Below are 27,774 nucleotides of genomic sequence, written 5' to 3' on the forward strand. Positions count from 1 at the left end.
ATCGGATTGCAAGCTTGTTATGTCAGAGTGCGAGGCAGGTACAACTTAGAGCAAGAATGCTAGGGCGGTGGTACCGAGCAGAAGGGCTGCAGCCTGAACGCTCTGAGCAGCCTCTCCCGTATTGCGTGGGGCTGAGCTCTTGAAGATAGATCCAAACGCATTGGCGATAGAAGAGGCTACATCGGTCTGCGCGCCTTGCGTCGAGGCCGTGCCGGACGGGGGTGCTTGCATGGGCGCTTGTTGACCGGTCACCTGTGCAGTAGCACCCACGCTTGCGTTCGCACCGGTCTGATCGGGCTGACTGACACCTGCGCTAGCTTGTAAAGGACTCGTGCCCGGAACGGCGTTGCTGGATGCGCCACTCGTAATGGCCGAGGATTGCTGAAGAGCCGATGTCTGTGCGGACTGCTGAGGTAAAGTCAAAGCAACGTCATTGTTCGTGCCGCCTTGCGTGAGCCGAGTGTTTGCAAATCCCACTCTCGGAGGCATGCCGCTGTCAAAGACGACAAAGAGGCGCTGCAGGACTGATTGGCCGATGATACCGTCTAGCCCGCTTCCCGAAGGCGTGCCGAGAGAGCCCATGATGCCCCATGCATCAAATCCGGTAGGCAAGACGCCCAGCATCGAGTTGAGCTCGGATGGAAAGACTTGAGCTTCTGCCGACAAGGTATACGTTGATTTGCCGAACGTGAGAGCCAGCGATTGGAGAGCAGAGCGCTTGACAGCGAGCAGACCAGATCGGGCATCCACTTTGCCTCCGACGGCTTTCTGATAGACAGAGAAGTAATCTGAGGCAAGGAGGGCAATGGAGGTGCCCGTATCGATCTGTGCCTCGCCAAGTCAGTGCAGCCCGCCTCAATACCGCTCCGGGCTTACGATAACAGGCGCATTGTTGCACACGCGAGCAGTGCCGACTGCTACACTGAGGTCCACACCCCAAAATCGACCAGCTTGCGGGGCTTTGGTGATAGGCACGAAATTGAGCTCGCCCACGAAAGAGTCGTTGTCGATAGCTCCAAAGGTGACGCGAGTGTTTTGGGCATCGACCTTGTTGCCAGGCTGCATGGCCACACTGAGGTAAGGCTGCGAGATGATGCCTTGTGATAGCAGATTGTCCATGAGGGTAGGAATCGTTTCCTGTGGTGCGCCTACGATGGTGCGTGAGGTGAGAGCGACACCGCCGATGCCGGCTATACCGTCGGCATCTTGAAAGTCTCTTGTCTGCGTGGCGATCGTGATACCCTGGTTTTTGATCACCATCGGGCCTATCGTGATCTGATCATTGACGAGGTCTCCTTGCATGGCACCGGTGCCATAGCTGAGCGAGACCTTCTTGCCCGTCGAGACTGTCGTCGATGATTTGTTGACGGGCTGTAGTGAGCCAGCCCAGGTGTTGCTCGATCCCGAGTCGAGGATGAGCAGCTTCACATCGCCATCTGCTCCGATACCCACCGGAATGAGGACCTCGTTGATTTTGTTGGTTCCGATGACCTGACCGGCAGCAAAGGAATGAACAAAGTTGTCTTGCCCTTGGTTCATCTGCATGCGAGCACGCAAACGGGCAGAATCACCGAAATTGAGTCCAGTCTCATTCTGCGCCGAAGCTGCTCTTTCGGGGGTCGTGTACCTGACGACGCCATTGAGTTGGATGCTCGATCCTGCTGCTCCTTGTGATGGCGAAGGAGCCGCGAGTGAAGCAGAGACAAGCAAGGCGCCGGCCAGGAGACTCTTTGAGATTGACATGACCAGGGATCGCCGTGCTGGGGCGAGACTGGTCTATATAGAGGTACACTGGCGACAGAGACAGGCGGATGGGATAGCTTGAGAGCATCGCTTCGTTTGCAAGCCATGACATGGGAAGACAAGCCACTGTGGGATCTGCGCTCGAGTCGGGGCCCGGGTGACGTGGGTGACGTGGAAGGACAGACGACACGTGGCAGCCGTGGCAGAGCGAACTCGCCGGAGACTCAATTGCAAGGCTCTCTCTGGCAGCATGGACATTGGTGAGCAGCGGCATGTTCACGTGTCGCAGGAAAGCCTCTCACACCGACAGAGCGGCAGATCAACCGGCAGTAACGAGAAAGGGGCGAGGCTTCAAATCAGGCGAGTCTTCAGAGGCAGGCGCAGTCACTGAGCTTACCCTCGAGAGACGCACGCAGGCGACAGGCCAGAGGATGCGACGGCACAGTACGAGTCGCTCAAGCAAGACGAGCTCGAGACGGCAGGCGCGCTCGGCAATGCAGCAAGATGTGAGCTCGAGCAAGTCTTTGAACGACGAGCGAGGCGTTGAAGAGTGCCATCCTTCACAGCTATCGAGGGATGGATCGTCATCGTGACCGGCCTGCACGAGGAGTGCTCTGAAGAAGATCTGCAAGACAAGTTTGGCGACTTTGGGGAGATCAAGAACTTGCATCTCAACTTGGACAGACGAACGGGCTACGTCAAGGTGATCATCTCTTCACTTCAGCCCGACATGGTGCTCATCGTTTGTGCAGGGCTATGCTCTTGTCGAGTACGAGACGCGCGCAGAAGCGGAGGCTGCCATCAGTGGTGCATCAGGTACCGAGCTACTCGAACAGACCCTTCAATGCGACTTTGCTTTCGTGCGACCGCCACCGTGCGTCGAGTCATAGCATGCTTGCTTCTCGACGTTGACGCGCCTACGTTTACAGATCTAGTGAGAAAGCCAGCAAGCCGCGACGGGCGAGAAGCAGGAGTCCGATCAGGAGGAACATCGACTAAAACAAACGCGGCACTCGCAGTAGCTAGCTATACCTTGTACCTCATTGTACTCTGCGATCATAGACTCGATGCGACTCGGTCTCAGCATGAGGACGTCTGCATCACTACAGCCTTGGTCTTAGTTGCGTCAACAGGTTGCAGACTCGATTTGACTACCCCGCGCTTGCTGCGTGTGGTCGTCGACTTTTTGAGAGGAAAAGGCAGAGATCAGGCATATCTCGAGATGCGCTGGATGAGCAGTGTCATCGACTGCGTGCGGTCACACGAGCGGCTGTATGCCGGACAGCTCAGCCAGACTTGAACAGTAACTGCGTTATCATGTCAGTGCCCCTGGCAGGGCTAGACAGACCGGTTCATGCGCTCACGACTGCAACTTGTCCAAGATAGAAGTCTGCGCATGTCTCAGATCAGCATGACGATACTATTGCGCACAAGCCACTCGAGCGTACAGACGAAATTGCCAGACTCGTGGGTGACATAGCTGCCAAAGTTCTTGCCGACGACGGCGTGCCATGTAGAACCGTGCTTCTTGTCGAACTCCTGGAGATCAGACAAAGGTCAGTCGGGCCATCCAGTGAGTCCATCGGGACCGTGAAGCAGACGTACTCGCTTGACAAAGGCTGCAATGTCCTTTTCGAGATTGAACTTTTCGAAGGCGGCCTTTGTCACATCTACAGCGTCCTGCTGTAGCTCTTCTGACATGTCTGCTGCTTTCACAATGGCCTATGTGATCGCAGAAGTCGTAGCGAGCCAATCGGCATGAATGTGGTGGATGGAGAGACGGAGAGGGACAGCAGCTGTTCAGCATCTCTTCATGGCAAGCCAACACGGTGCATGCCTACCTTGAGATCAGACTTGGCCGGCGCATCAGCCTTGTCTAGTCCCGACTTGGTCTCGTGCGTGGCCATCTTGCGCTTTCGCCGCGGTCGAGCTGTCGAAGTTCTGCGATGATGGAAATTCCGCAAAGTCGCGCGTCACGAGATGCTAGGCGTGCAACAGAACAGACAACATGTTTGCAACAGCTTGCGGCAGGCAATCTAGTCAAACCTCGTACGCTGACGAGGTGGCTGATAGTACAGGTCTGGCTCTGGCGTGCCATCGTCGTAGCTTGCATTGCGCTTCCGCGAAGTTGCGCCAGAGGGATAAGATGGTGCCCGAGTGTAGAGCGTCGTGTCGTCTGCTCGCAACGGACGGACGGGTGCATGGGCATCATCACCGGAAGCAGATCGCATCCTTGTGAGATCGGGCCCGAGCTGCTGACCGTTTGACCGGTATTCATCTAGCATTCATCTTCAGCCAAGCACGCGATGCAGCAGATATGCCTTACCTGGCATCCATTGTGGCACACTGGACGATGTTTTGCGCGTCATCTGGGCGAGCGGATATTCATCTCGATCGGACGGTTCGCCTTCATCAGAGCTGAGTGTGAGATCGATGACAGCCGCCAACTTGGTCGGTGCAGGTTTCGCTGGCGAGTGTCCGTTGAGGCCCGAGCTCGCAGCGTCATAGACCGATTCGGTGTCATCAGAGTCATCCTCGAGCGAGATGACTTCAGCGACTGCTTTCAGGGGCGCACGAGCTGCCGCTGCTGCCAGTTCGGCTTGCTTCGCTAGCACTTCGACTGTGGTGCCATATTTGAGATCCTCGGACTCCCACTTTGCGTCAGGGTAAACCACCACAGTTTCAACCTTTTCCGGTACGGCATGCATCACCTCGTCAAAGTACCTGCTGTGGCCATGAGCTTGCTCTGAGAGTAGCACAGCGACAATGCCCACTCGTCGACAAACATGTCATCCACGTCCGTCACTTTGTTGCAGACCGGGCATTGAAATGTCGGCGTTTGCTCCATGATTGTCAAGAAAGTCTCGGCGTCAAAGCATTGCAAGTGAGTACACCGTCGACCACGACAGGGCGTCTTGATCCGCATGAAGCTCAACTGCAGCTCTATGTCAGCCTCTTGTAGCGAAGAAACGACTTGTACGCACCGGATCTTTCATAGACAGTGTCGACTTCATCACCACGTCTGGGTTCTCCTCCGTATCTTTTAAAACTGGGCGCGGGCAAAGCGGTGATCAGCGAGGTAGGTAGGCAGCTCGTAAAGAGCCCAACGAACTTTCTTGCACGACCATTGCCGCAGTCCTGCGGTTTCCCTTGCGTATCCTGTCGAGAACGACGGGTACAGAGTAGTATTGCACCAGACATACGACGACCCAGTATTTCTGCCATACACGTGATCAGCGCAATCTGCTCACTACTGCAGCGAGCTTGCCTTCTCAGTGTTGACGTAGATGAATTCGACGCGATTGGCGTAGGTTACTGCTGGATTTGCTTGGCCTCTGACAGAGCCGAGATGAGCAGGTGGCGCGCTGCCCGGTCGCTTCTTTAGGCCGCGCGTATTTGCATCGCAGAGGAAGGAGTTCATCTTTATCTCGCACGTCGTCGGGAAGTCAATGGGACATGGCTCGGTCACTCTGGACGGGTGAGGGTATGAAGTGCCGGCGTAGAAATCCTCGGATGTGGCGAATAGTCGCATTTGATATTGCGGGTTCGCTGGGTTGGCCCTGCTCGCGCTCGAGTCTGAGCGTGAAATGTGAAGCTGAATGGGCAGGACTTGCCTGCCGTCAAGGATGAGCTGACGATGCGACTCTTGTAGGTTGAAGGGCATCGTGACCGTCTTGCGTTCTTGGACCGCAGCGCCTGATGAGTGACAGTCAGATGCTTGCAGTGCAGTCATACGACGATCTCACGCGGACAGCCGTGCAGGCTAGTCAAGTGGCGTTCTATGCGGTAAAATGGACTGGCTCTGAATTCGATATTGGGAGCCGGTAGGACCGCTGCTGGTCGTGCGGCAATCTGGGCAGGAACCGCAGGTCGCGGTCCTTGCGGAACGGGAGCACTGGGTGTGAAGCTGGGCTGACTGGGGGGAAGGATGATGCGTGTCGCGCCATTCTGTGGGTGCGGTTGGGTGATTCCCGGCCTTGCAGGAGAGTTGGTCGGGCTGTGTGACATACGTACAAGCGCGTCAGCTCAGGAATGAGTCAAGGCAGCGCATTGACTGACATGCGGTTGTAAAAGACATCGAGCACGACCGTCCTGAGGCGCTGGAAGACCGTCAAATCGTTGACGACAGTGCTCTGTAGCAGTTCTCGTATTCGAGCTGGAAAAGATCAAGGCTTCAATGCCGGGCTTGTGGGCTGAGAGCAGCTCGAAGCTTGCCTGCAATCTCAGCCTTGCGCCCGCTGACGGCCAAGTTCATAAAGTTGAAATCTCGATTGATCGTTCGAATGACGAGCTGAAGATGAGCGACGGTGAGACTGGGCAAGACTGCCATGACCTCCTAGGGTGCGCACTTGGCGAGTCAGTCACGCTGTGGGTTGTCCGTCGCTCGGGCTCACGTCGAAGACTGCTGTGTGGCTATTCGGGATATTATGTGGCCTGTGAAAGGCATAGGCTGCTGTGTAGGACATCTTGCTTGCTCTTTCCGCGCGTCAGGCGAGCAGACCTTGCTCTCGCGGCTCTATCGCCTGTGACGGATCCAAGGCCTCGCTGCTCAAGCCTGGACAAGCCGCTGTTCTGCCGTGCCGTGACCGGCCCTCAGAAAAAGATCGCGATCGGTCGAGAGAGCGCGACAGGACGAGACGAACTGTGATGGATGGCAGATTCATGCGCGAAGCCTACAACAACCTGTAAATTCCCCGTACAGACGGCCTATGAGATGACTGCTGTGCTTTGTGATTGCTGCGCTTCGATAGTGTCCAATTTGAAGACTTGCATACCCTCAATGATGGGGATGTCGGGTGTGCGTGGCGTGTCAACAAGCGTGGTGACAGTCTCGGTAGAGATATTGAAGTAGAGCTGCAGCATCGGACTCTTGATGCGAGACGTCTCATTGGACTCCCAAAGCTGCGAGTGCCGTCGATCCGATTCTGGACGAAATTCCCAGACTTCGGGATCATTGCCGCCAACGAGACAGAACTGGGTCGGCTGGAGCCGGTACAGGCTGCTATACAGAGCTGCGCCCTCCTCGCGCGCGATTGGGGAGATTGCGCTGAAGCTCATCGGATCACGCGTCGAGCGGGTGAGATAGACTCTGTCACCAGTGATCTCGACCATCTTGTGCAGGGCGGCGGCAAATTCGCAGCCTGGCGCCTTGGCGACAGCCGCCGTAGTGTTCCAACGCTGGACATACTCTAGCATGATCGGGTTGATCTCTTTCGCGTGGGTCCAGGTGAGTAAGAAGGGAGCGCCTTGGATGTAATGAAGTTCTGCGCCATCACGGGCGCCAGTCAGCTGGTCTCGGAGCAGGATTGATGCCGCATCGTCATATGCCCTGTCTTCCGTGCCCTGTGTGTTGCGGTCAGCGAGAGTGCTCTGGGCAAGGATGACAGAGCGCACATGATAGATCCTGATCGGCATGGCGAGCTTGGCGAGGCATTCGGCAGGTATATCGGTCCTCGCGCCGTAGTAGCGAAAGACTTCAGAGATCATCGCCGCTCTGGCGGGCGACCATCGTCGGATGAAGATGCCAAAGAAGCGCTCGTATTCGGCGGGCGTGAGCTGTTCGTTGAAGAAGTAGTCGAGCACCGAGTCGACGGCTTCTCGCCATTCGTCTGGATCTGCCGGCGTGACCCATGCTGTCACAATCTCCCTGAAGACCTTCATCTTACTGTCCTTCTCGACCATGTCAGGGACAGAGATCATCTGTAGGCTCTGTACTCGGTGCGGGAAGAGCAGCGCAAGTCGGAGTGCTGCCATGCTGCCAGTGGTGTGTACGCCGACGACGTGCGCGCAGGGAACATCGAGCTCTGCCATAAAGTGGGCAAGGTCGGCTGCGGTGACGAAGAGATCGTGTCGCGCGTCGACTTCTGACCTCGTCCTTCCGTGCAGTCTCAGATCGAGCAGGACGATGTTGAGGTTGTCGCGCATCTGACGATCTCGAAAGACAGACTCGAAGAAGTTGAGGCCGAGGAAAGTCGGGTGGACGAAGAGGACTGTTGGCTTGAGGGGATCGATGGCAGCATCTGCAGCGAGCTATGAGCGTGAGTCGTCGGTCAGACAAGCAGCACTGACCCTTGTCAGCGAGCGTGTCACTCTGTCCATACAGACGGTACCAGAAGCTGACGCCCTGCTCTGGCAGATCGAGGTACGGCATCTCGTCAGTCTGTGCGCTTGCAAGCGTGTGCCTTGCTGCAGTCCGTCTTTATGGCGACAGGCACAAAGCGTGCAGCAAGCATCTAGGCCCAGCATGGCCACACAGTATCTTCAGCCGATGTGCTGGGCGAATCTTCGTCAGGCTTCCTTGTCCGGTGACGCGCCATCAAACGCTAAAGTTAAAATGTGCGGCGTTACGACGCGCGATGGCTAATCATCGTGTCATGTCATGGGAGCCAACCCTGCGCATAGACGGAAGCCTGCCTCGTCACATGACTCGCATGTCAATGGCTGGCTCATCAGGATAGCAACAGCGGGCGTTCGTGGCAAAAAGCAATCGAATTGGAAAAGTTACATCTGCATTGTAGACGAGGGCTAGGAGGTTGATGGAGAATGCGATCATTTCTTCTTGAGCGCCTTCTCTGCTGCCTTTGTCACCTTGCCAGACTTGCCATCGGTCTTCTCGACCTGGAGAACGCATGCAGTGTCAGTACGGGAATCCCAGCGCGGACGAGAGGGTGAGAGATCAATGGGGAAGCCAGATGCTCGAATAGTGTCAAGCAGATGGTCTCTTGTCATCCATCTCCGCGCAGTGCGCACGGACGCGCAGCAGCGAGACCGAGAAGGAGAGCAAAGATGAGGATCGATGAAAAGACTCACGCTCTTGATGACACCGACAGCGACGGTTTGACGCATGTCACGGACAGCGAAACGGCCGAGAGGTGGGTAGGCAGAGAATGGCTCGACACAGAGAGGCTTGCTTGGGACCATGTTGACAAGTGCGGCATCGCCGCTCTTGACAAACTTGGGCGATGACTCGATCGACTTGCCTGTTCGGCGGTCAATCTTCTCGTTCAGCGCTTCGAACTTGCAGGCGATGTGGGCGGTGTGGCAATCGAGGACGGGCTGGTATCCCGCACCGATCTGACCGGGGTGGTTGAGCACGATGACCTGGGCGATGAAAGAGGCGGCCTCCTTGGGGGGGTCGTTCTTGGTGTCGCCGGCAACGTTGCCACGACGGATGTCCTTGACGGAGACGTTCTTCACGTTGAATCCGACGTTGTCACCTGGCTGACCTGCCTCGAGCTGTTCGTGGTGCATCTCGACCGACTTGACTTCAGTCGTGACGTTGGTGGGCGCAAAGACGACGACCATGCCGGCCTTGATGGTGCCAGTCTCGACACGACCAACGGGCACTGTTCCGATACCGCCAATCTTGTAGACATCCTGGAGAGGCAGACGGAGGGGCTTGTCTGATGGTCGTACGGGAGGCTCGATGGCGTCAATGGCCTGGAGCAAAGTCTTGCCCTTGACCTCGCCGGCCTTGGTCTCCTTGACCCATCCCTTGAACCAGGTCATGTTGACGGATTCCTCGAGCATGTTGTCACCGTGCCAGCCGGAGATGGGCACAAAGGCGACGCCCTTGGGATTGAAGCCGACCTTCTTGATGAAGTTGGAGGTCTCCTTGACGATTTCCTCGTATCGGGACTCGGACCACTTTGTCGTGTCCATCTTGTTGATGGCGACGATGAGCTGACGGACACCTAGCGTGAAGGCGAGCAACGCGTGCTCGCGCGTCTGGCCATCCTTTGAGATGCCGGCCTCGAATTCGCCCGTGCCGGCGGCGATGATGAGAATGGCGCAATCGGCCTGGGATGTGCCGGTGATCATGTTCTTGATGAAGTCACGATGGCCGGGAGCGTCGATGACGGTGACAAAGTACTTTGGCGTCTCGACTGTGGGGACAAAATCAGCGCGTTCCTCGGCAGCGACGTGTAGGAGTCACTCACACTTCCATAGGGCAATGTCGATCGTGATACCACGCTCACGCTCGGCTTTTAGCTTGTCGAGCACCCATGCATACTTGAAGGAGCCCTTGCCGAGTTCGGCAGCTTCCTTCTCGAACTTTTCGATAGTTCGCTTATCGATCTGTCGAGGCGAGGCATGAGCGTCAAATGGCGACGGTCAGATGAGGGAGCACTTACACCACCGCATTTGTAGATCAAGTGACCAGTGGTCGTCGATTTACCGGAATCGACGTGACCGATGACGACGACCTGTGAGCGCAGAAAAAAAGTGATGAGTCACTGTTCAGCTGGCTCGCGTGGCAAGAGCTGACGTTAACGTGACCTGTGAGCGATGGACGGGTCAGCCATGAGTACTGTCGGAGTCAGAGAGTCTGCACCAACCCTTTTCCTTTCCCATTTTGCTAATCTATTGCACTGCAAAACGACAAAGGCACCGTGTCAGAGAATGGTCCCCTAGGATTGGTAGGGGGATGTGGCAACGGTTGAGAGCTGGACGGTAGAGACCGAGAGATGTAGTGCTCGTGCGGGATGCACACTTCGGGGACGGCCAGCGGCCATGAGCAAATCTGCGGTCGATGCAAAATTTTGCATGCGAGGGACCGATCGCGTCCCCTGACCGCTGGTCGGTGGCACGAGCTCCATGAGGGCGAAATGGAGTCAGGCTACTGAGAGAGGGTCGATACGAACGATGAGATGCTCGAGTGACCTACAATTTGAAGACTTTTTTGTCAGGACAGAATCACGGATGGGCGTGAGGAAGCGTACCTCTTTTCACCGAGTTTCTCTTGTGATTTGCAACCGCGTCACCCCCCCCTCGTTTGTGACATGGTGCTATTCGCCTCAGCAGATGCATCAGCTCCATCCAGTCGATACAACAGCTCTTGTCTATCTCAGACAGGCACTGCTCGCACATAGGCACTCTGATCTTGTCAGCACAAACGAGATGTTTGGCACAGGCGCGTGATCAGCGCTCCAGCTTGCACAGGTACGTCGTCATGGTCTCCCAGAGATCCTTGCTGCTAGCGGACGGAGGCGCAGCGTTTGCCAGATGCAATCCGCACAATCCTTCTTCAGCGTCAAGCTCATGAGACCTGCAAATATATGCGTGCACGCGCTGGCCCCTCATCATTCGCACTTTGCACAGGTTCCGGGCAGTTCGCGCTCTACCCAAGTCAGCCTTTGCTCGAGGCCTCTCTGCCTAGACCTGCAAGGGAGCCCCGAGCGGTGTTCGCTGACATCTGTCCGTGGACTCGACGAATGTTTGCAATCCTGTCTAGATCTACGACGTTGCGTGCATTGCAGGCCATACTGTCCATCATATGCTTCGCGTACGACTGATTCCCTGGGAGCTTTGGTCTGGCTTGGCTTGTGGTCAGTCGATAGAGAACGTCACAACACGCCTTGAAAGAGTCTGCCTAGCAGCTCAGCTCTGTGAAAGCACGGGCGGCGGCGGCGGCGGCGCTTGAGCTCGATCGAGCAAATCATTTAACACGTGCACGCCCACTCGTCATCGATTGAGACTGCAGGCAGACACTTTTACACGGGATTGAAACGTTCAACATTTCCACTGGCGGGCTGACATCTGCCCATGGGCGATGGCGCCGCATTCGCCCACACAGTCTGAAGGCGGCGATTCATCGCAGACATCGCCGAGCTCGGACACGAGCGCTCGTCAGGCACGCAGAGAATCGGATCCCGCGCGAGAAGCAAGCGCTTCGCAGGAGAGGTCATGGCTGCCTCAGCTCTCTTCTCTCTCGCTCAGGCGTCAGTCGAGCTCCAGTCCGACCCTGCGAGAGAGCACTCTCAATCATGACTCGTCTGCCGCTACCACACCATCCGAGAGATCATCGGGTCAGCACAAGATCCGCTCGAGACTCAACAGTCTCGCCGTTTCGACTGCCATGTCGGACAACACTGCACCCAGGCGGGCAGAGCAGACGATCCAGGAGCATCAGTCAGCAGAGCAGCCCGCCCGACACGTTCGTACCGGCGGCCTCTTCGACCAATACTTCTCTACGCCCGTCTCGCCATCAGAAGAGACCCCGGACCCCGTCAGCGCGTTTGGCCTGATACCAGAGCTCAACATTGCATCGCGCCGCCTCGCGGCAGACGAGCAGGTGCCCGTAGCAGATCCGATGCAAAGTACAGAGCAGCAGCAACAGCTTGGCACCAAGAGATATCCCTCGCTTTCTAGCTTGTCCCTCAGTGCCGTCGGTCGAGCGTCGTCAGACGAGACTCGTAGACTCGCACTCGAAGCCAGCTCTGTCGGATCCGATGGGCGCAGAAGCCCCGGTCGGCCTGCTTTGACGCAGCAGGACGAAGAAGCGGACGGTCTCATGCCACTTAGGCGAGTCTCGCCGGGCTACGACAGCAGCCCTTCCCCGGCTGCTCATACGCCGCCACAGACTGGTTCGCCTGTCAGTCCGAGTCAGCTTGGCCAGAATGCATTCGTCTGGCAAAGTGGCAGACAGCATCCACGCAGATCGAGCTCAGGCATAGGCTCCAATGACTCGTCGGATCGCATCGCCCCCAGTCAAGGCTCGGGCGATGCAGTAAGCTCCAGATCCCGACAGGCCAGTCATTCGCCTCAGCCCCAGCCAAGGTCACGCTTGCCGAGTGGCACAAGCAGGACGTTCATCTGCCCGCCTATGCTCGTACGACCACGTTCGCAGGCGCGGTCCGTTTCAACTTCGGAGCTTTCATCGCATGGTCATTCCCCAGATGATCGCGAACCTGCCATAGACTCGCAGCGAGACCGGACGCTCGACGTCAGCCCTGGCAGTAGTCCGCTGCCCGACCGATCCCTGCCTTCGATCGTTCTGAGTCAGCGCGCGTCAGTGTCTTCCCAAGGCTCTGTATCGCCTGGCTCGACTGCGCACAGCGCAATCGGCACCTTGATTCAACGCAAACGTCGACAAGCTTCTTTGCCGTATTACAATGCGGTCAGTGCGCCGCACTCTAGACTACCGTCTAGGCCAGCATCTCCCAACCAAATACGGCTCGCCTCCGCGGCCAACTCGCCTTCGCTCAGCAGGCGGACATCGGGTACCGGTGCGGATGGGGATCCTGCCGGACCGAGACCCATCTTGCCAAAAAGGATGCGTAGCCGACATGGTACCAGAGCGGGCGAACTCTTGTCGGCCAATCCGGCGCTCTCGCAAGTCTCGCCATTGCTTGGCCCGGCCTATACCTTCGAAGACGAGTTCGCAGATTCAAGTCCTTGGAGTCGAGAAGGCGCTCGCTCTTTCGATGGTCGAGGAGAAGTCATCATGACACCAACAACCGAAGTGAGTACTTGTTGCACAGCGCGCCAGCCACTTGCTGATGCCGTTCTTCCAGGAATGGGCAGGCTTGGGAGGCATGTTTGGCAATGGCAGGATCGCACATTACGAGGGTGATCAGCATTTGTCAGCGAGTGACTCATCGAGCGAGGAGGAGTACGCAGATGTAGAAGAGGGTCCACGAACGCCAAGCTCCCAGAAAAGCTCGCAACCGCTGTCTGACTCGACCGCAACACCTCGAGCTCTGATCCACAAGAGCTCCTCATCCAGTATAGGCCTGGTCAGTAACAAGGTTCGCAAAACGACATCCATGCGCGAACTGCACGTCGCGGCGAACCGAAGCCCGGTACAGCGGCTGACAAGTCGGCCGTCCCTCAGCAAACTCAGACTGGGCACGTTGCCTAGACCACCTAGCCCGTTACCACTCAGCGCACTCGGGCCTGCCGATCCGCACGAATACAGCGCATGCACCAAGGCCAGGAATATCACGAGCTTTGCCGTGCAAGGTGAGACGGGCAAGGGCGCATACGGCCTCGTCACGCGTGGTCGCGAGAGGGGCACGGACGGTCGGCCAACAGGACCGGACGTGGTCATCAAGTACATCATCAAGCAGCGTATCCTCGCAGATTGCTGGAAGAATCACCGTGTGCTTGGGCCTATACCCGTCGAGATCCATGTGCTGGATCACCTGAGACGCTTGCCTTACCAGCCCTCGCCTCTGGCCGAACGAAGAGCAGCAGTCGCCCGTCGCAAGTCTATCCGATCAGGCCAGCCCGTCGAACACGAAGCTCGCACAACCGGGCATCCCAACATTTGCAGCATGCTCGACTTCTTCGAGGATGCAGAGCATTACTATCTCGTCATGCCGCGCTATGGCGATGGGCAGGATCTATTCGACTATGTTGATGCCAGGCCGGAAGGTCTGCCGTTGCGGGAGATCCGTACTATTCTAAGTCAGATTGCCGATGCGCTCGCGTATCTGCACGAGCGTATGATCGTACATCGTGACATCAAGGACGAAAACGTTATTCTCGACTCAGCTGGCAATGTTCAGCTCATCGACTTTGGCAGCGCTGCATATATACGCGAGGGTAAAAAGTTTGATACCTTTTCGGGCACATTGGAGTAAGCACTTGCGCCGTTGAGGTTACCACGCCTGCTGATTTTATGCACTAGCTTTGCGGCTCCCGAAGTTCTGCGTGGAGAGCGATACAGCGGCAAGGAGACCGATATCTGGGCGCTCGGCGTGCTCGGCTTTGTCCTTGTCTGCGGAGAATGTCCTTTCTGGAATAGCGAAGAAGCTGCGCAAGGTAGCTTCATTCGCTCTGTCACCTGGCTCAGCTCACTATCTCTTACAGGACTTCTGGACGGTACGAGAGCAAGTGAAGCACTCAACCTGCGGCTCGCACGACGGCACTCGGGCATGCCAGGAGCTGCACCGCTGGCAGTTGATATGTTCGACGCGCTGGATCCATTCCTACCGCCCACGCGGACGCCGTCCTCGCAAGGTCACAGCGTGCCAGAGCTCGATTTTGACGAAGATGGAGACGAAGACACACAAGAAGATGAGCCGACAGACGACGATCCTTCGAAATGGCAGACGCTCGCCGGTAGCGGCTTACTTGCCGACGCGATCGACGTCGTCCGTCGCTGCCTCGAGATTGATCCGGCAGCTAGACCGACTGCTACGCAGCTCTGCAGACATCGATTCTTTATCGGTTCGCGAGACGGCTGGCGTGGTTCAAGGGGCTGGCAGGACGAAAGCTTCAGTACTAAGCAACCTATGTGACACTTGTGCAACAGCGCGCAAATGAGCACAACTTGTAGAACAACATTATTGTCGGTCGTATCTAGAATGTATGGTCTATTGTGCTATCTATACGCCTGCAACCTTGCCGATGAAATCGGCCACAGGAGGAATCGAAACGCAGATCAGTATGACTGTGCCGTAAATGACGAAAGTGAGCGAGGCGAGTGCGAATTGGCGCGGGCTGCCTTTGCTTAAGAGCGCAGAGGCGCCGATTGCTCCGGCTAGACAGCCCGTGCTGCTGCCAATGAGCAGATGCTCGTGCTTCTTGACGCCCATGAGCGGTAATGCGAGTGGGGAGAGCAACACGACGACGATGCCCACTACCACGATGATGACACTGTCGTCGGGTTAGCCAGGCACAGACAGCAGGTCAGCCCGGCTTACACTTCGATTCCCTGGTCCGCGCCAAGTGCAGCAGCAATCTCGATGCCCAATGGAGTGCTAGTAAATTTGCCGGCGAAAGCGGCTGCTATTGCTAGCGGCAAGCCAATCGCACGAGCAAGCAAGGGCCAGAGGAAGAGCGCAAGGGCGCAGTTTGGTAGTATGAGGACGATGAACTTAACGCTGTACTTCTTGAGATCGCGACGATAGCGGTACAGTGGCATCATAAGTGCGATGATACCTGCCTCGAGCAGGATGACCAGGAGATCACCCATGCCGGGAACTCGGCTTATATCTGGCGTATCCCGCCACTCTGTCGGAGAGAATAGGTCGGCTACTGTCGTCCGGCGCTGATAGCGCGAGAGGGTCGTCTGCAAGCCTTCGCTACGTATCGCACCTAGAGCCCATATCGAGACAAAGGTCAAGGCTGCGCTGACGAGTATCGGATGGAAGATTCTCGTCATCTTGGGCGGTATCAGGCGAATGGCCAGGAGGTATGAGCCGGCGTTCAGTCCGATAAAGAGAGGTAGCTCGTTGCCTCGGAAGTTCGCTGCGTAGTAGAGGGGCAGGCCAATCACGATGAGACTGGCGAAGACAAGTGGATCTACCAAGTCGCCGAAGAGCTGAGCTACGCGTCGGATCTGAATGCCATCTGCGTCCTCTGCATCGATGATCTTATCGTTGGAGATCGGCTGTGCGCCTGCGCGTTGGTTGAGCAGAGACTGTACATCAGAACGGCGGCGTTCAGACAAGCCGGCGAGTTTCGTTTCTTGCTCATTTGATTCGATACGTTTGAGAGCTAGAACTTCATTGCCGATCGTCAGATAAGTCGTCGGGCTTGCGGACGGCGACGCTTGACTGCTGCTCAGCCTCTTGTCGAGCTCCGGTATAGCCAGCGTGACTTGGGAGGGCCTTCTGGTCGAATTATTGCCCTGGGTGTCTGGCGTGCCAGCAGCCGTGCTCGAGTTCGCAGCAGCGCGCATGTTGGGTTCGCTCGCCGAACGACTGAGAGTGGGATCGCTGGGTGATCCTGGAGGCATCGCCTGCTTGCTTTCATCGATAGGATCAGATGGCAATGCGAAAGGGTTTCTCAGCCAGCTCGGGCTCCAGATCATGCTAGGTCGCTCGGTCTTTGCTCGGTGGAGGCGAGGTGGGGGCTGTACGTGGCCCGCCGGTTGGGGCAGGTCGACCGACTTAGCGTGGTAGAGCTCGCCTCGAAAGACGATAATGTCGCGATGGAGGCGACCCTGGGGTGCATCGGCAGAGAGCTGACCGAATTCGCGATCAATCTCTTCCTGCTCTCGTTCGTCATCGTCGTCGTCTTCGTCCGATGTCTGCGTCGAGAGGCCCTTTTCCGGGTCGCCATCCTGACCCGTCTGCCTCTGCCTGCGAGGCGGATCTTGTAGACAGCCGATGGGCACTCGCGATACAATGCGGTACCAGAGGACTGTGAAGGGCCAAGCGAGCACGAGCGTCAAGAGGAAGCCTGCTGTGAGCAGGCCGATCTGCTCCAAAGGCAGCTGGTCACGCTTGGGTATACTGATGAAGCTCCCAGTGAAGAAGAGTGACATGTTTCGCAGGAGACAATCACAAGGCGGTGCTAGCAAGTACAGTGGGTAATCGACGAGCGGTTTGGCGAAGCGAGGACGTTCGAGCTTGCCATCATTGTTCTTTACCATCGCTCGGCGTGGCGATAGGTAATCGAGCAGGAGCAGCAGCGCGAAGAAGAGAGCCGCCAGTATGACAGGTGCGGGAAACGAGATGACGATGGCCTGTTCGAGTGCCCATGCGCAGATGACGAGGAAGAGCACGCCGATGGGCACATGTACGAACTGCTGAAACAGATGGAAGCGCTGCTCGTGCCAGAAAAGCGCAAAGCCTTGCATGAGCTCGCTTCGTGTCACCATATTGCCAGCACCGGTCCTGTCTGAGGCCCGGTACAGGAGGGCAGAGTTGTGCACAGGACTGGCTCGCCGGCTAGCGCGCTAAGCGGCGGCGGCCGAGCTATCGAAGTTGCGCCAAGGCCGATTGCATTCTCGGTAGCGAAGTGATGCGTAGCTGATCGTAGCGCAGCGTCGATCACAATGGCCAGTCTCGAGCGAGGCTAGTCTCATGATGACGAAGTTGTCACCGATAAGCCTTTGCCAAGAAGTCCCATGGCTTGGCAGTGCCCCGGCCTGTCGTCGTTCGTCCCTGCGCTCGTTCTCTGCCGGCCGACGAGTCGTTGCACAGCTCATGGTCATTTGTACAGAGCAAGTACGATGCAACAAACCGTGTGTCTGCCAAGTGTGTTGCTCTCTGTCGCCGAGGCAGGAGAGCTTAGCACGTCACCGGTGGGCGTGAATGTGGCTACAGTGCTTGCGCGGACTCGCACAGCTGCTCGATGATGGTCTCCGAGCAGAGCCGGACAGGACGGACGCACGACAGAGCTGGAGCATGACTTGGCTCGAGAATGGCCTCGAATGCGGACTGCCGAAGCGCTGACGGTGCACGCTCGCGTAAATCTTTGCCGTCGCTCACAGGTGGAGCGCTTGCGTGTAGCCGCCATAGCCTTGCTGTACAGTGCAGAGACGAGCGTCAGTAGCATCCCCTAGACTCGCTGGTGCCGACAGTGCTGGACATTGCACGAATCCATTCGTTCTGCTTTCCCTCGCGCTCTCGCTGTCGAGCTTCGAGGCATGCGCTGTACCCGACGAGGATGCAATCAAGACTTTGACGACACGGACAACAAGGATGACACTTGTAGCTTCCATCCTGGTCATCCCGGTAAGCTTGACAGTGACCGCCGCCGTCGTCGGTGGATCGCTGACATTCAGATTTCGCCACAAAAGTCTTTCATGAGGGTCTCAAGTCATACGCCTGCTGCAAAGACATCAACAAGCGTCCGTCCCAGAGCTGGCCTCTCTGTGTGCTTGCTCATCTCTTTGCACTGTCCAGCTGTACTCGACTTCGATGACTTTATGAAGATACCGCCATGCGCGACAGGCAGTCATTCCAGTGAACCCTTGGAAGTGCCAGCAGCGCCAGCGCCAAAGGACCCTGCTAGTCCAGATCTGGCCAGCAAGCTAGCAGCAGCAGTCGTCGCTGACGAATCATCTGCTCCACAGCCCGTCCTCCTCCAAAGACCGGCGCGTTCAGCAGCAGCGGATGAGTCACCACGAAGTCCTGAACCTGCCGCGGAGCTGGAGCAGGATCCCATAGACGCGTCCGTACAGGCCGGCATGAGATGCAAACGCAAAGGGTGTCCCATTTCAGCCGACGACAGTCTCGACAGAAACGCAGACGAATGTCGCTTCCATCCGGGCGATCCCGTCTTCCACGAAGGCAGCAAGGGCTACAGCTGCTGCAAGAAGCGTGTGCTCGACTTTGGCGATTTTCTCGCGCTGCCCGGCTGTTCCACCTCGCGACATCTCTTCGTAGGCAGGCCGAAGCCAAAGACAATCGAGCCTCTTCGGCTGCGTCATGACTTTTATCAGACACCCAAGACTGTCATCGCGTCTGTCTTTGGCAAGAAAGCTAGCAAAGAAGACTCGCGAGTCATCTTCGAGCAGTGGCAGGTATGTCGCTCTCCTTCATAGGGTTGTCGCAGAGCTGAAAGTATTCGTTCTCAGATGCATGTCGATTTGCGACTGCCGGACGAGCAGCATTATCAGAAGACCTTTTCGCTCTACGGGCCGATCGACCCTATCGCGTCGACCTATGTCGTCCTCGGCACAAAGATAGAGATCAATCTTGTCAAGGCCGATTCCCGAAGCTGGCCTGAACTTGAGGAAGCAGAGGGCAGCAAGACCAAAGCTCAGATCACATTCGGTGTTGCGAACAAGGGTCTCTCGGTCGGGCAGAAACAGATGATTCTGGACGAGACGAATGCACTGTCGCATGCTTAGCTGATAGCGTTTCGTGGTTGCTTATGCCGAGAATGACGCAGCAGTAGTCTGCGTGTCGTCGCCATTTGAGTTGGCTAATCTGAGAGCCCTACGCTGCCATACATCGGCGGCTGCAGCGACGCGGTCTGAGATAGTTCTTACACACGTGTGCTGGCAGTCTGTCGACAAGTTCGTATGCGCCACTTGAGACGCCGGCGATGATGCTGTACGTCCGCGCTGACGAGGCACGAGCACGCGGCGTCGTTGTTGGTACTGATGTGACCCAGACGCGCGCCAGCGAGCACTCGTGAGGACGCTACATCGCGCTGCCTTTCTCGGCCTCATGCGCACCTGTCTCTCGGGCTTCCTTGTCCGGTAGATCAGCCTGCGTCCCTTATCAGACTGGAGTAGCACGGAGATGTCCTTACTGACCAGACAAGGCGCTTGGAAGACCTGAGTGCCGCGGACGAAGCCTATGGCCGTCGGGATCGCTACGAGTAGCCAGAGAGCGAGGACAGCACCGGTCATGATTGTCGCGACGACTTTGAAGAACAAAGAGTCAAAGGCTGACGCGAGCGAAAGCGTCAGGAGCGTCATACTGCCGAGGGGAAAGGTGAAGCTCCACCATCCCATTGAGAAAGTAGTCTCTTTGGGATTCATGAAGCTTTGGCCGACGCTGACGATTGCAAGCAGAGCCCACCACATGCCAAGTCCCCATAGCATCAGGCCGAGCACCAGCCCGCAGCCGTACATTGCAGGGCCGACGGGCGAGAGGTCTTTTCGGCCCGGACGATCTGGGTTTCGAGCGGCTAAAGCGGGAAAGAGCGTCATACAGACTTTGCCGAGTTCGATGAGTGCATAACCTGCCTGGCCGCATGGACCGAGAGGTAGGAAAGTGGAGACGATGACCTCGCGAGCCGGCATATGGTGCATGGTCAGCCTTTCGAAATACAAGGTCAAGATCATAAAGGCCAGGAGGAAGCCTATGCCGAGCATGACGTAGCTTGTCAGTAAGATTGTGAGTGCGTATGACGGGTCATCATCTACGAGATCTGCCGCGATCGAACTGCCAACCGCTGCGACGGTGATGGGAGGGACGACGGGCAAGAGCCAGAGCGCTGTGAGACCTTGCTGGGATTGCTTCTGAAGCGTCATCATGGCGTAAGGTACCGCGGTGGCGGTGAGCATGCTCATGACGAGCGCGAGCCACCAAAGCCCGCTGGCGGCATATACGACATGCGGCAGATTGAACGCGTAACCTTCGACGACGATGCCTGACACGATGGTGACAAATCCCATAGGGATAGTACCAAGAAAGAGCGAATGAGACTCGTGCCTGATCATGACGCCGAAGATGCCCCTGAAGATGATGTAGCGAGACACGTGAGCGATGGAGAAGCAGATGAAGAGCAGCATCGTCGCCACGAGGAAGACGAGGCCGATGTCGCGAAAGACCGCGTGTGTGGAAGGCCAGGGGAGCAAGAAGAGCAGCGTGTGGACGATGCCCGTGCCCATCGTGACAGAGAACCAGCTCGGGGACATCCTGTCATGGATTTCACGGTCAGACGACACCCAAGCAGCGAGAGCGAGCTCACCTGCGGACTCGCTCTCTCGTACCCTTTGCCCGAGCAGTGACGGCAGCTTCGAGCTTGAGGCGCCGCGTGATGGCGGCATCATCTTCGGGTTCGACTTGAGTGACGCAGCTGCTGCTCTGCGCGCCAGACCGGGCCGGCGACGGTGAGGATGCTCTAGCCGGCATGGCAGGCAAATTCGAGCAGAGGCACGCCCGGGGGCGACTGATCGCGTGATGATAATGATCGATTGACCTTCCACGTGTTCGTGCGAGCCGATTGTCTTGCGTTTCGGCGTGTGACAGCGAGAAATGAATTGATCATCACTTTGACTTGAGTCGGTCAACTCATCTCAGCAAAATCAGGCTTACTTGACCCGCAAAGTCAGTCGACATCCTAGAGGAGGCAGTTCGCCGTCACAGAGGAGCCAGTATACGCTCCCCCGGCTCGTCGCCCGCGCTCAGACCGCAACGGGAAAAGAGCCTCGACGACCGAACTCGACGCTGGAACGGCGGCCGTCCTTCGCATGACACCCGCGAGCGATATTCCATAGCTACTTGCTGACGTATTCAAGCGGCAAGTGACCGTGTGAGCGTACAGCCAAGCGGGAAAGATGAGCATGTCGGTCCCGCTTGCGAGCGCTTATGCGACGCCAGAGACTTGTTACCTGCCAGCCTTTGCTTCGCCTCTTCATGAGACAGCGACGGCCACCTCTACCGGTGCACTACTGTCGCCGCGCCAGCCGTCTGGCTCGGCAAAGGGCAAAGCAAAGGACTTGATAGATTATGCGCAGCTAGAAAGATCTCTTCGTCTGGCCACGCTCGATGATGACGCCGAGGTGGCACCGGAGTTCCTCGAGGTCGGTAGCACGACGGCGCGACCATCTGAATGGCTGCAGTCTGTCATCCTGGCAGCTCAAGCAGCCTCCGAGAAGTCTATACCGGTGGCGAGCAGAGCAGCAACACCCGCCTCGACGGCTACGACCAGTTCGAGCGCAGACTATGGAGCTTCACCGGCACAGAAGCTGCCCAGCTATCTACGTCCCAGTGCCTCCGTCGTATCCACCACCTCTTCTTCGTCTCAGGACAGTCAGGCCGCGTCGAATGTGCTCTCGCCGCTCAGCTTACTAGGCGCGCCGTTATTCCCCGATCAACCCCCCGCCAAGCCCGCCATAACTTCTGGCTCAGACACGAACGATCAGATTGCCTCAAAGATGTGGCGCTACTTCACGCGTGCGAAAGACGACGTACCCCAAGGATCTCGCTTAGAAAATCTTTCCTGGCGGATGATGCACATGCAGCTCGGTAAGGACAAGCGAGCGAGCGCCACGCCTGTCAACAGGCGAGCGGCTAGTGCAAGCAAGATTGTGAAGTCGTCGCAACTTGTCATGTCACCGCTGCCAGTTCATTCGCGAAGCCCATCCGCCGGACATTCGCCCCGGCCACTTGTTGACGAAGAAGAGCTCAGAGGCCGGCGCGGTCGATCTGCAGGCACGGGCAGTAGTCCGCGAAGTAGATTGCCCAGCCCAAGGGCGCACGACTATGCCGCGACAGAGCCATCGCCGTAAGTCGTTCATGCAATCTCAGTTATGCATACAGCTGATGCCGCTGTACAGACTTGGCGAAGAAGCAGCGGATAATGTAGGCGCCATGATGGACTGGCGTGCACCCTCGCTCTCTCGATCGCGATCTCGCGCAGGCAATGCAAACCTGAACAATCGGAGAGACGTCTCCATGCAGCGTCTTCCAGAACACAGTCCGGTAGGCACTCGCGGAATCGACGATATCATGGAATGGCGCGCCAAGTCTCGCTCACGCTCTCGTTCTACTATGCGAGCCTATGAATCGCCACAGCTGCGCGCCTACGACATTCAAACATCAATCAGACATGCCCAGGATCAATACAGCCCTGATTTTCTCACTGCTGCCGGCCAAATCCCACTACCACCTGTCATCGATCAGCCAGAGACCGATCTTCACAGAATACTCAATGCGGCCATGGCCATGCCGGACAATATCACGCTCCCGTCGGTTGGCGACGAAACCCCGCTGTCCACTCTGGTGCGTTCAGATGACGACCGGCTAGCAACGCAAGCTCCTGACACGCTCAGTCAGCCCTTATCAGCCGATTTCGCAACGCCGAGCTCATCTGACCCAACGCTCTCGATGCCCTACTCTGAACATCTCAGTCATTCGACTCCCCAGTTGCTCAGCCTGCCCAAGCCTCGTCGAAAGTACGAAGCCTCGCCTTCTCGCAAGAGCGGCAGTATACCCGGACTTGCAGACGAAGCCTCTCTGAAGGAGAACTTTGACGCCGAATACGGTTTCTTGCCCCGTTTGGTTCGCAAGACGTCCTTCGACGAGACTTACGTAAGCTCGGGCCTTCTGCATGCTTACAAAGACCTGACTGGCCTCTCAGACTGCTTCGCTCGCCCATCTCGCGGCTCGGCAGGGCCACCCCGATCTCTTGACACAAGGTCGCGAGGCGACTGCTCCTGTCGAGTCGCCTACGTCACTCCGTGCCCGGCACAACCGTGGCCAGACAGTCGATTCCTCAAGGATGACATCTGTCATGCCTGCCTCCCACGGGTGGACACATGCGCCCGATGTCCACAGACAGCAAGCGAGACTGAACACCTATTCTCTCCCACCGACGCCTGTACGCGAGATGTCAGGCTTCATCTCCGAAGTTCCCTTCATTCAGCATCATCAGCCTTCGGCCTTCGGACCGTCGTCAAATCAGTGGCGCTACCCGGGCACGCCAGGCACTGATATTTACGGCCTTCCTGACGCTACGCAAATGGGACCCAGCTCAGGCCTACACGCACAGCTGCCCGCGAGCAACCTAGGCTCGTATCAGGCGCCAGTCTACGCCACAAGCATGTTCTCGTCATTGTCGATGCCCAGCATGCCTTTGTATGGTTCCTTCAGTGCTGTACAGGCGGGCGAACAATCTGGTGGGCCTGTCTCGCCGAATCACTTTCATCCACTGCTAGGGATGAATGCGCCGAACGTAGAGCAACACCTCGATCTTCCGCATGACCAGCAGCGATCGCTCATGTCTCCGGCTGTGATAGAGGAGGATGATCTGTTGGCTATTGCTGGCTCAACGCACGTCGACCCCTCAGTCATCCATCGTGATCACATCGCTGGCATTCGAATGAATGACAGATCCCGTCCAAGGAGTATGACGCAGCCGAGTATGGCTCAGAATAGCGATACCTCTTACTTCAGTGGCTCTAATAATGACACGACATCGCCTTGGCTGCAAAGCCCAGCGAGCTCTCTTGCGGACTCGATTACCTCGGGAGACTCGACCAGCTTTGCTCACCGGACCACGCGTCTCGACTCGCCTAAGATGACCTCGACAGAATCTGACATCGGCCTCGCGGTGCGCGCTCAAGCAGCTCGAGCAGCTGCTCAAGATTCGCGGAACGCGCCTCGTAAGCTTGGCGCTAGTCTTACCAAGCCAAAGGAAGTCGACGTGCGTGGCCCGCGAACTGCAGAAGCAGTCAAGAAGGCTGTGACTCCCGCCATTGACGACAAGTCGACGGTTTGCATGAATTGCAAGACCTCAGTGAGTTGCCCGTTCTCACGCATGTTTTTGCTGACGTTGCTCCGCAGAACACGCCTCTGTGGCGCAGAGATGAGCTCGGTCAACCTCTTTGCAATTCTTGCGGTCTCTTCAAGAAATTGCACGGCGTCAACCGCCCCCTCGCTTTGGCGACAGGCGTAATAAAGAAACGCAATCGTCGCTCAACCAAAGATCTGGTAGTCAACGGCAAGAAGGCAATTCAATCCGCGCAATCTCTTAGCAGTCTCAAGGCGAGTAGACGACAGTCAACGATGCCTTATCCTCTCTCTGGAGTCAGTCCCGGCAGCACGGCTGCATCGCATCGTCGCGCTGTATGAAAGCTGTCAAGATCAGGTCTCGTGCATGTAGACTTTTGTAGGCATACCCAGCAGTAGAGTGTAGATATGCATAGTGCTTACTGTGACAGCGAGAGCAAGTAGGCTACGCAAGTAGATTGCATTGTGACTCGAATGCTACAACGTAAAATGCAGAAAATTTTTCAACATCAATCAGCGTCAGTGTCCATCAAGCAAGCGGAGCGAGTCACTCCAGAACATCAAAGGTCGCGAAGTCGTCAAAGCTGGGTTCGAGGTTGAGGTTGTGAGTGTAGTGCAAGAGAGGATCGGCGTTGATGTCCAGATCCGCAAGACTCGCAGTGAATGTGCTGGTATCTGTGTAACTGTCAGGTGCATAGAGGTCATGTGTGGGTAGTGAGGGATCGGCCTGGCTAAGCGACAAGGCACTCATGCCGAGCGCGGGCGAATAAGGCGCGAACCGCTTTGCGTTGGCGCTGCTTTGCCTCGGTCGCGCATAAGCAGCGGTGCCTGCCATCGCTGGATCGTATAGAGACTGTAGAGATCCGACAGAGCCGTGACTCTGCAAAGAGATGAGTGAGGGTGTCGACGTCATGCCAGGCGTTTCGCCGTACGAGTCGTGTGATGACGAGGCAGATATCGACCTATTGCTCAATTGATGTGGTAAGATGTATGGCCTTCCGGTAACTGACTCAGACATGCTCGAGTCAGTCGCCGATGGGGGGATCTCGTCGAGGCTCAGATCACCCGTGAGCGCTTCTCGTGTGAGTAACTGCGGCGAAGTGCCCGCAAATGATGGCGACAGCGTCGTAGCGGGCGATGTCGATGCCATCTGGGGCGGCGAGACGGAGTCCGATTCTGATTTGTTGGGCGAGCTTCCAGAAGCCTCGGGCTGTGCTTGACGAAGGGCCTTATTGCAGCTACGCACGAGTAGGTGTCGCTTTAGAGCATCTCGACGGCTGAAGGACTTGTCGCAGTATGCGCAGGGAAACGGCTTGACGGCAAGATGTATGCGCTTGTGACGCTTCAAGTCATGGTTACGATTGAATGACTGAGCGCATTCGTCGCATTTGAAGGGACGATCCTGTTGCGGTCTACGTTTGCGATAAGTGGGTAAACCACGTGCTGAGCAAGGAAAAACATACTCGGGCGCTACCTCCACGTCTGGCTGCTTACTATCGTAGCTGAAGTACGTACTCGCAGGCTGCGTGATAGGTGGCAGTGCAAGGTCGGACACGCCGGCAGCTATCTCGCTGCTGGGTGCCGTTGGGGGCAGGTCGAAGTAGCTCGGCGTCGCTCCTGGGTGCATATGGCTGTCCGCGGGGGGTGAGAGCATGCCATCATTCTCGAGGGGCGGTGAGAGTATCGGGTACATGGGCCATGACGTTCGAGACTGGGTGAAGCGCGATTGCTGATAGATCGAGGATGTCATCTTATCCTGAGGATGCTGATAAGGCGAGCCGCTGTTGTGACCATGGTAGGGCGAGCTGCTGCCACTGTAGGGTGAGTTGGCGCCACTACGGCCGATGGCGGTCAGGTCGCTCAGACTGGTCGATCGGCCGTGCAAGGACTGTCTGGCTGGCGTGGGGGAGGCAGAGACTGTGTGACCCAATTGTATAGAATTTGGCTGCGTTCTGGATCGAAAGTGATTTCGGACTGGCAAGCTCGAAGTGGGATCCGGGCCAGGGTAATTGTTCCACTTGAGCTGTAGCGAGGTGGGTCCAAAGGCGCCCACGGCGTGCGATGCCATTGGTATAGTGGGATCTGCAGTCGTGCCGGCATACGATGTGGCTCCTAGATTGTGCTGACATGCCATCGCTGGGGGACCTCTCAGTCCGTGGACATCTACTGGACATGGTCACTCACAGCCAAAGGAGCCCGGCAGTGACGCTCGTCGATCGAACGTGGGAGGCAAACTCTGAGCTGGCCTTGCACAGACATCAGACCCATCGCTGTCCTGGAAAGACGCATAGTGTCGTAGCATCCTTGCAGATCGGTCGGGCTACACAGTACGGCTGCAGGATGATGTCGACGGTGGTGCTCTCGATAGACACGGCCTCTTTCGCTTTTTCTGCAGAGCCTTTCCTTCGCGCGGAGTCCGAAGATAAGGTAAGCGGCCTTGCTGAGCCTTGGCCTTGGCTTGGCGGTCCGTACTTGCTCCACGGGCTGAGGTCCGAGCTTGGCAGACACTGCGCTCGTCGTCGCGCCGGACAGGTCCCAATCGTCTTCTCCGACCGCTCTGCCTCTGGACGACAGCTTCGGACTGGTGCGATAGTCTTGGAGGGACCCACTCTTCGAGTGCCCGTTCTAATATGGGCACAGGTGGAGCCACATTGATGACATGCTTGCTCTGCGCCCACCGACCCCGTCTGTCTTGGGCTCGTGAGGTCTCCCAGTTCCTGAACGCAAGGATCGCCAATGGATAATACAGATCGAGTGTCCGGCAGATCGTCGTTACTGACGATCCTTTGAAATCATCAGCGGAAAGTTGGGAACTCCGAAGCGCGACTCTCACGCGAAAATACTCATGCATGTCTTTCGCGGGCGATCGCGCGCTTGACTTCTATGTCGCCCGTCCCGTTGAGAGCAACGCTGAGCGAAAGTTCTCTCTATCGGTTCATCGCGTGCCTTTGATGCTCTAAATCGAACCTTGACGGCAAGACTTGCTCGTAACACAGATCTTCATAGGATCTGCACGCATGCTCGGGCACCTCCGTTCGTGGCTGGCGCCGGGCTCCGTTCCCGTGGAAGAGGCGCACTTTTCTCACGACTTTCACGCGCTCCTTGGCATAACGTCATCGCCCGTCTATCAGGAGAAGTAGCTGAACCAGTCAAACATACACGCGCAAGCAGACACCTCCGCACGCACACCTACATAGTCAGTAACCCACAATGGCAGACCCAGCAGCTCAGCAAGGCGCTACGGGCGGTGGCATGGACAAACGTCTGTGCAAACCGCTGTGTTGATGGAATGTCTACTGACTCCTCGCACAGTCGACAGTGCCGTCGACGGCGCCATGAAGAAGACTGGTCATGGCGGCTCACGGGCCACGACGGAGAAGATCTCCGACGGAATCCGTACTATGTTCAAGAAGATCACGGGCAAGCAGGTGCCGATAGAAGACAGTAAGCATACAGGCCATCGAGTTTGTCCAGGCTGAGCGCTGCATCACAATGACAGAGAACTAGGGTTTACCTGTGCTACTAGTCGCTATTACGGATGTTGTCACGGACATCGAGCATTCTGTCCATAATCTATCAATTCATCTAGGGGGCG

General features: G+C 57.0%; 13 protein-coding genes across 13 annotated transcripts; 5 read left to right on the forward strand and 8 right to left on the reverse strand.

Moving 5' to 3' along the window:
• Positions 1–45: 45 nt before the first annotated feature.
• On the reverse strand, positions 46–1,743 carry L969DRAFT_83068 (uncharacterized protein; the record flags this gene model as incomplete). The annotated part of the gene is made up of 2 exons (XM_014710852.1): positions 46–768; positions 877–1,743. The coding sequence occupies 2 exons, from the start codon at positions 1,741–1,743 to the stop codon at positions 46–48; spliced, it is 1,590 nt and encodes a 529-aa protein (XP_014566338.1).
• A 250-nt stretch (positions 1,744–1,993) lies between these two features.
• Positions 1,994–3,043, forward strand: L969DRAFT_96299 (uncharacterized protein; the record flags this gene model as incomplete). Its single annotated transcript, XM_014710853.1, has 7 exons — positions 1,994–2,003; positions 2,062–2,107; positions 2,167–2,249; positions 2,310–2,446; positions 2,496–2,617; positions 2,673–2,716; positions 2,763–3,043. 7 exons carry the CDS (start codon positions 1,994–1,996, stop codon positions 3,041–3,043), a joined length of 723 nt encoding a protein of 240 aa, XP_014566339.1.
• Positions 3,044–3,095: 52 nt separating this feature from the next.
• Positions 3,096–6,209, reverse strand: L969DRAFT_96300 (uncharacterized protein; the record flags this gene model as incomplete). The annotated part of the gene is made up of 15 exons (XM_014710854.1): positions 3,096–3,133; positions 3,192–3,282; positions 3,349–3,465; positions 3,585–3,684; positions 3,790–4,021; positions 4,070–4,467; positions 4,518–4,678; positions 4,728–4,792; positions 4,856–4,961; positions 5,012–5,303; positions 5,358–5,439; positions 5,490–5,740; positions 5,803–5,899; positions 5,959–6,079; positions 6,138–6,209. The coding sequence occupies 15 exons, from the start codon at positions 6,207–6,209 to the stop codon at positions 3,096–3,098; spliced, it is 2,223 nt and encodes a 740-aa protein (XP_014566340.1).
• Positions 6,210–6,361: 152 nt separating this feature from the next.
• On the reverse strand, positions 6,362–8,093 carry L969DRAFT_601776 (uncharacterized protein). Its single transcript, XM_014710855.1, has 3 exons — positions 7,813–8,093; positions 7,138–7,763; positions 6,362–7,086 (listed from the first exon to the last, which is right to left on the reverse strand). The coding sequence occupies exons 1-3, from the start codon at positions 7,892–7,894 to the stop codon at positions 6,451–6,453; spliced, it is 1,344 nt and encodes a 447-aa protein (XP_014566341.1). The 5' UTR covers positions 7,895–8,093; the 3' UTR covers positions 6,362–6,450.
• Positions 8,094–8,274: 181 nt separating this feature from the next.
• Positions 8,275–10,403, reverse strand: L969DRAFT_89758 (uncharacterized protein). The gene is made up of 5 exons (XM_014710856.1): positions 10,083–10,403; positions 10,013–10,023; positions 9,879–9,950; positions 9,684–9,822; positions 8,275–9,629 (listed from the first exon to the last, which is right to left on the reverse strand). The coding sequence occupies exons 1-5, from the start codon at positions 10,096–10,098 to the stop codon at positions 8,293–8,295; spliced, it is 1,575 nt and encodes a 524-aa protein (XP_014566342.1). The 5' UTR covers positions 10,099–10,403; the 3' UTR covers positions 8,275–8,292.
• Positions 10,404–11,296: 893 nt separating this feature from the next.
• L969DRAFT_52685 (uncharacterized protein) lies at positions 11,297–14,771 on the forward strand (the record flags this gene model as incomplete). Its single annotated transcript, XM_014710857.1, has 4 exons — positions 11,297–12,988; positions 13,041–14,107; positions 14,159–14,292; positions 14,341–14,771. 4 exons carry the CDS (start codon positions 11,297–11,299, stop codon positions 14,769–14,771), a joined length of 3,324 nt encoding a protein of 1,107 aa, XP_014566343.1.
• Positions 14,772–14,858: 87 nt separating this feature from the next.
• On the reverse strand, positions 14,859–17,080 carry L969DRAFT_25661 (uncharacterized protein; the record flags this gene model as incomplete). The annotated part of the gene is made up of 2 exons (XM_014710590.1): positions 14,859–15,129; positions 15,177–17,080. 2 exons carry the CDS (start codon positions 17,078–17,080, stop codon positions 14,859–14,861), a joined length of 2,175 nt encoding a protein of 724 aa, XP_014566076.1.
• A 354-nt stretch (positions 17,081–17,434) lies between these two features.
• Positions 17,435–19,060, forward strand: L969DRAFT_52216 (uncharacterized protein; the record flags this gene model as incomplete). The annotated part of the gene is made up of 5 exons (XM_014710858.1): positions 17,435–17,506; positions 17,786–17,939; positions 18,005–18,055; positions 18,111–18,730; positions 18,785–19,060. 5 exons carry the CDS (start codon positions 17,435–17,437, stop codon positions 19,058–19,060), a joined length of 1,173 nt encoding a protein of 390 aa, XP_014566344.1.
• Positions 19,061–19,085: 25 nt separating this feature from the next.
• Positions 19,086–20,793, reverse strand: L969DRAFT_89761 (uncharacterized protein). The gene is made up of 2 exons (XM_014710859.1): positions 19,472–20,793; positions 19,086–19,424 (listed from the first exon to the last, which is right to left on the reverse strand). Exons 1-2 carry the CDS (start codon positions 20,552–20,554, stop codon positions 19,356–19,358), a joined length of 1,152 nt encoding a protein of 383 aa, XP_014566345.1. The 5' UTR covers positions 20,555–20,793; the 3' UTR covers positions 19,086–19,355.
• A 115-nt stretch (positions 20,794–20,908) lies between these two features.
• Positions 20,909–24,907, forward strand: L969DRAFT_78165 (uncharacterized protein). The gene is made up of 4 exons (XM_014710860.1): positions 20,909–22,173; positions 22,226–22,979; positions 23,029–24,186; positions 24,234–24,907. Exons 1-4 carry the CDS (start codon positions 21,224–21,226, stop codon positions 24,519–24,521), a joined length of 3,150 nt encoding a protein of 1,049 aa, XP_014566346.1. The 5' UTR covers positions 20,909–21,223; the 3' UTR covers positions 24,522–24,907.
• L969DRAFT_78166 (uncharacterized protein) lies at positions 24,609–26,975 on the reverse strand. The gene is made up of 3 exons (XM_014710861.1): positions 26,364–26,975; positions 25,643–26,315; positions 24,609–25,591 (listed from the first exon to the last, which is right to left on the reverse strand). Exons 1-3 carry the CDS (start codon positions 26,479–26,481, stop codon positions 24,727–24,729), a joined length of 1,656 nt encoding a protein of 551 aa, XP_014566347.1. The 5' UTR covers positions 26,482–26,975; the 3' UTR covers positions 24,609–24,726.
• Positions 26,360–27,362, reverse strand: L969DRAFT_602608 (uncharacterized protein). Its single transcript, XM_014710862.1, has one exon. The coding sequence runs from the start codon at positions 27,028–27,030 to the stop codon at positions 26,500–26,502; it is 531 nt and encodes a 176-aa protein (XP_014566348.1). The 5' UTR covers positions 27,031–27,362; the 3' UTR covers positions 26,360–26,499.
• Positions 27,082–27,747, forward strand: L969DRAFT_89764 (uncharacterized protein). The gene is made up of 2 exons (XM_014710863.1): positions 27,082–27,441; positions 27,492–27,747. The coding sequence occupies exons 1-2, from the start codon at positions 27,390–27,392 to the stop codon at positions 27,656–27,658; spliced, it is 219 nt and encodes a 72-aa protein (XP_014566349.1). The 5' UTR covers positions 27,082–27,389; the 3' UTR covers positions 27,659–27,747.
• The last annotated feature ends 27 nt before the right edge of the window (positions 27,748–27,774 follow it).

This window comes from Mixia osmundae (assembly GCF_000708205.1).
Source record: "Mixia osmundae IAM 14324 unplaced genomic scaffold scaffold_9, whole genome shotgun sequence".
NCBI lineage: Eukaryota > Fungi > Basidiomycota > Mixiomycetes > Mixiales > Mixiaceae > Mixia > Mixia osmundae.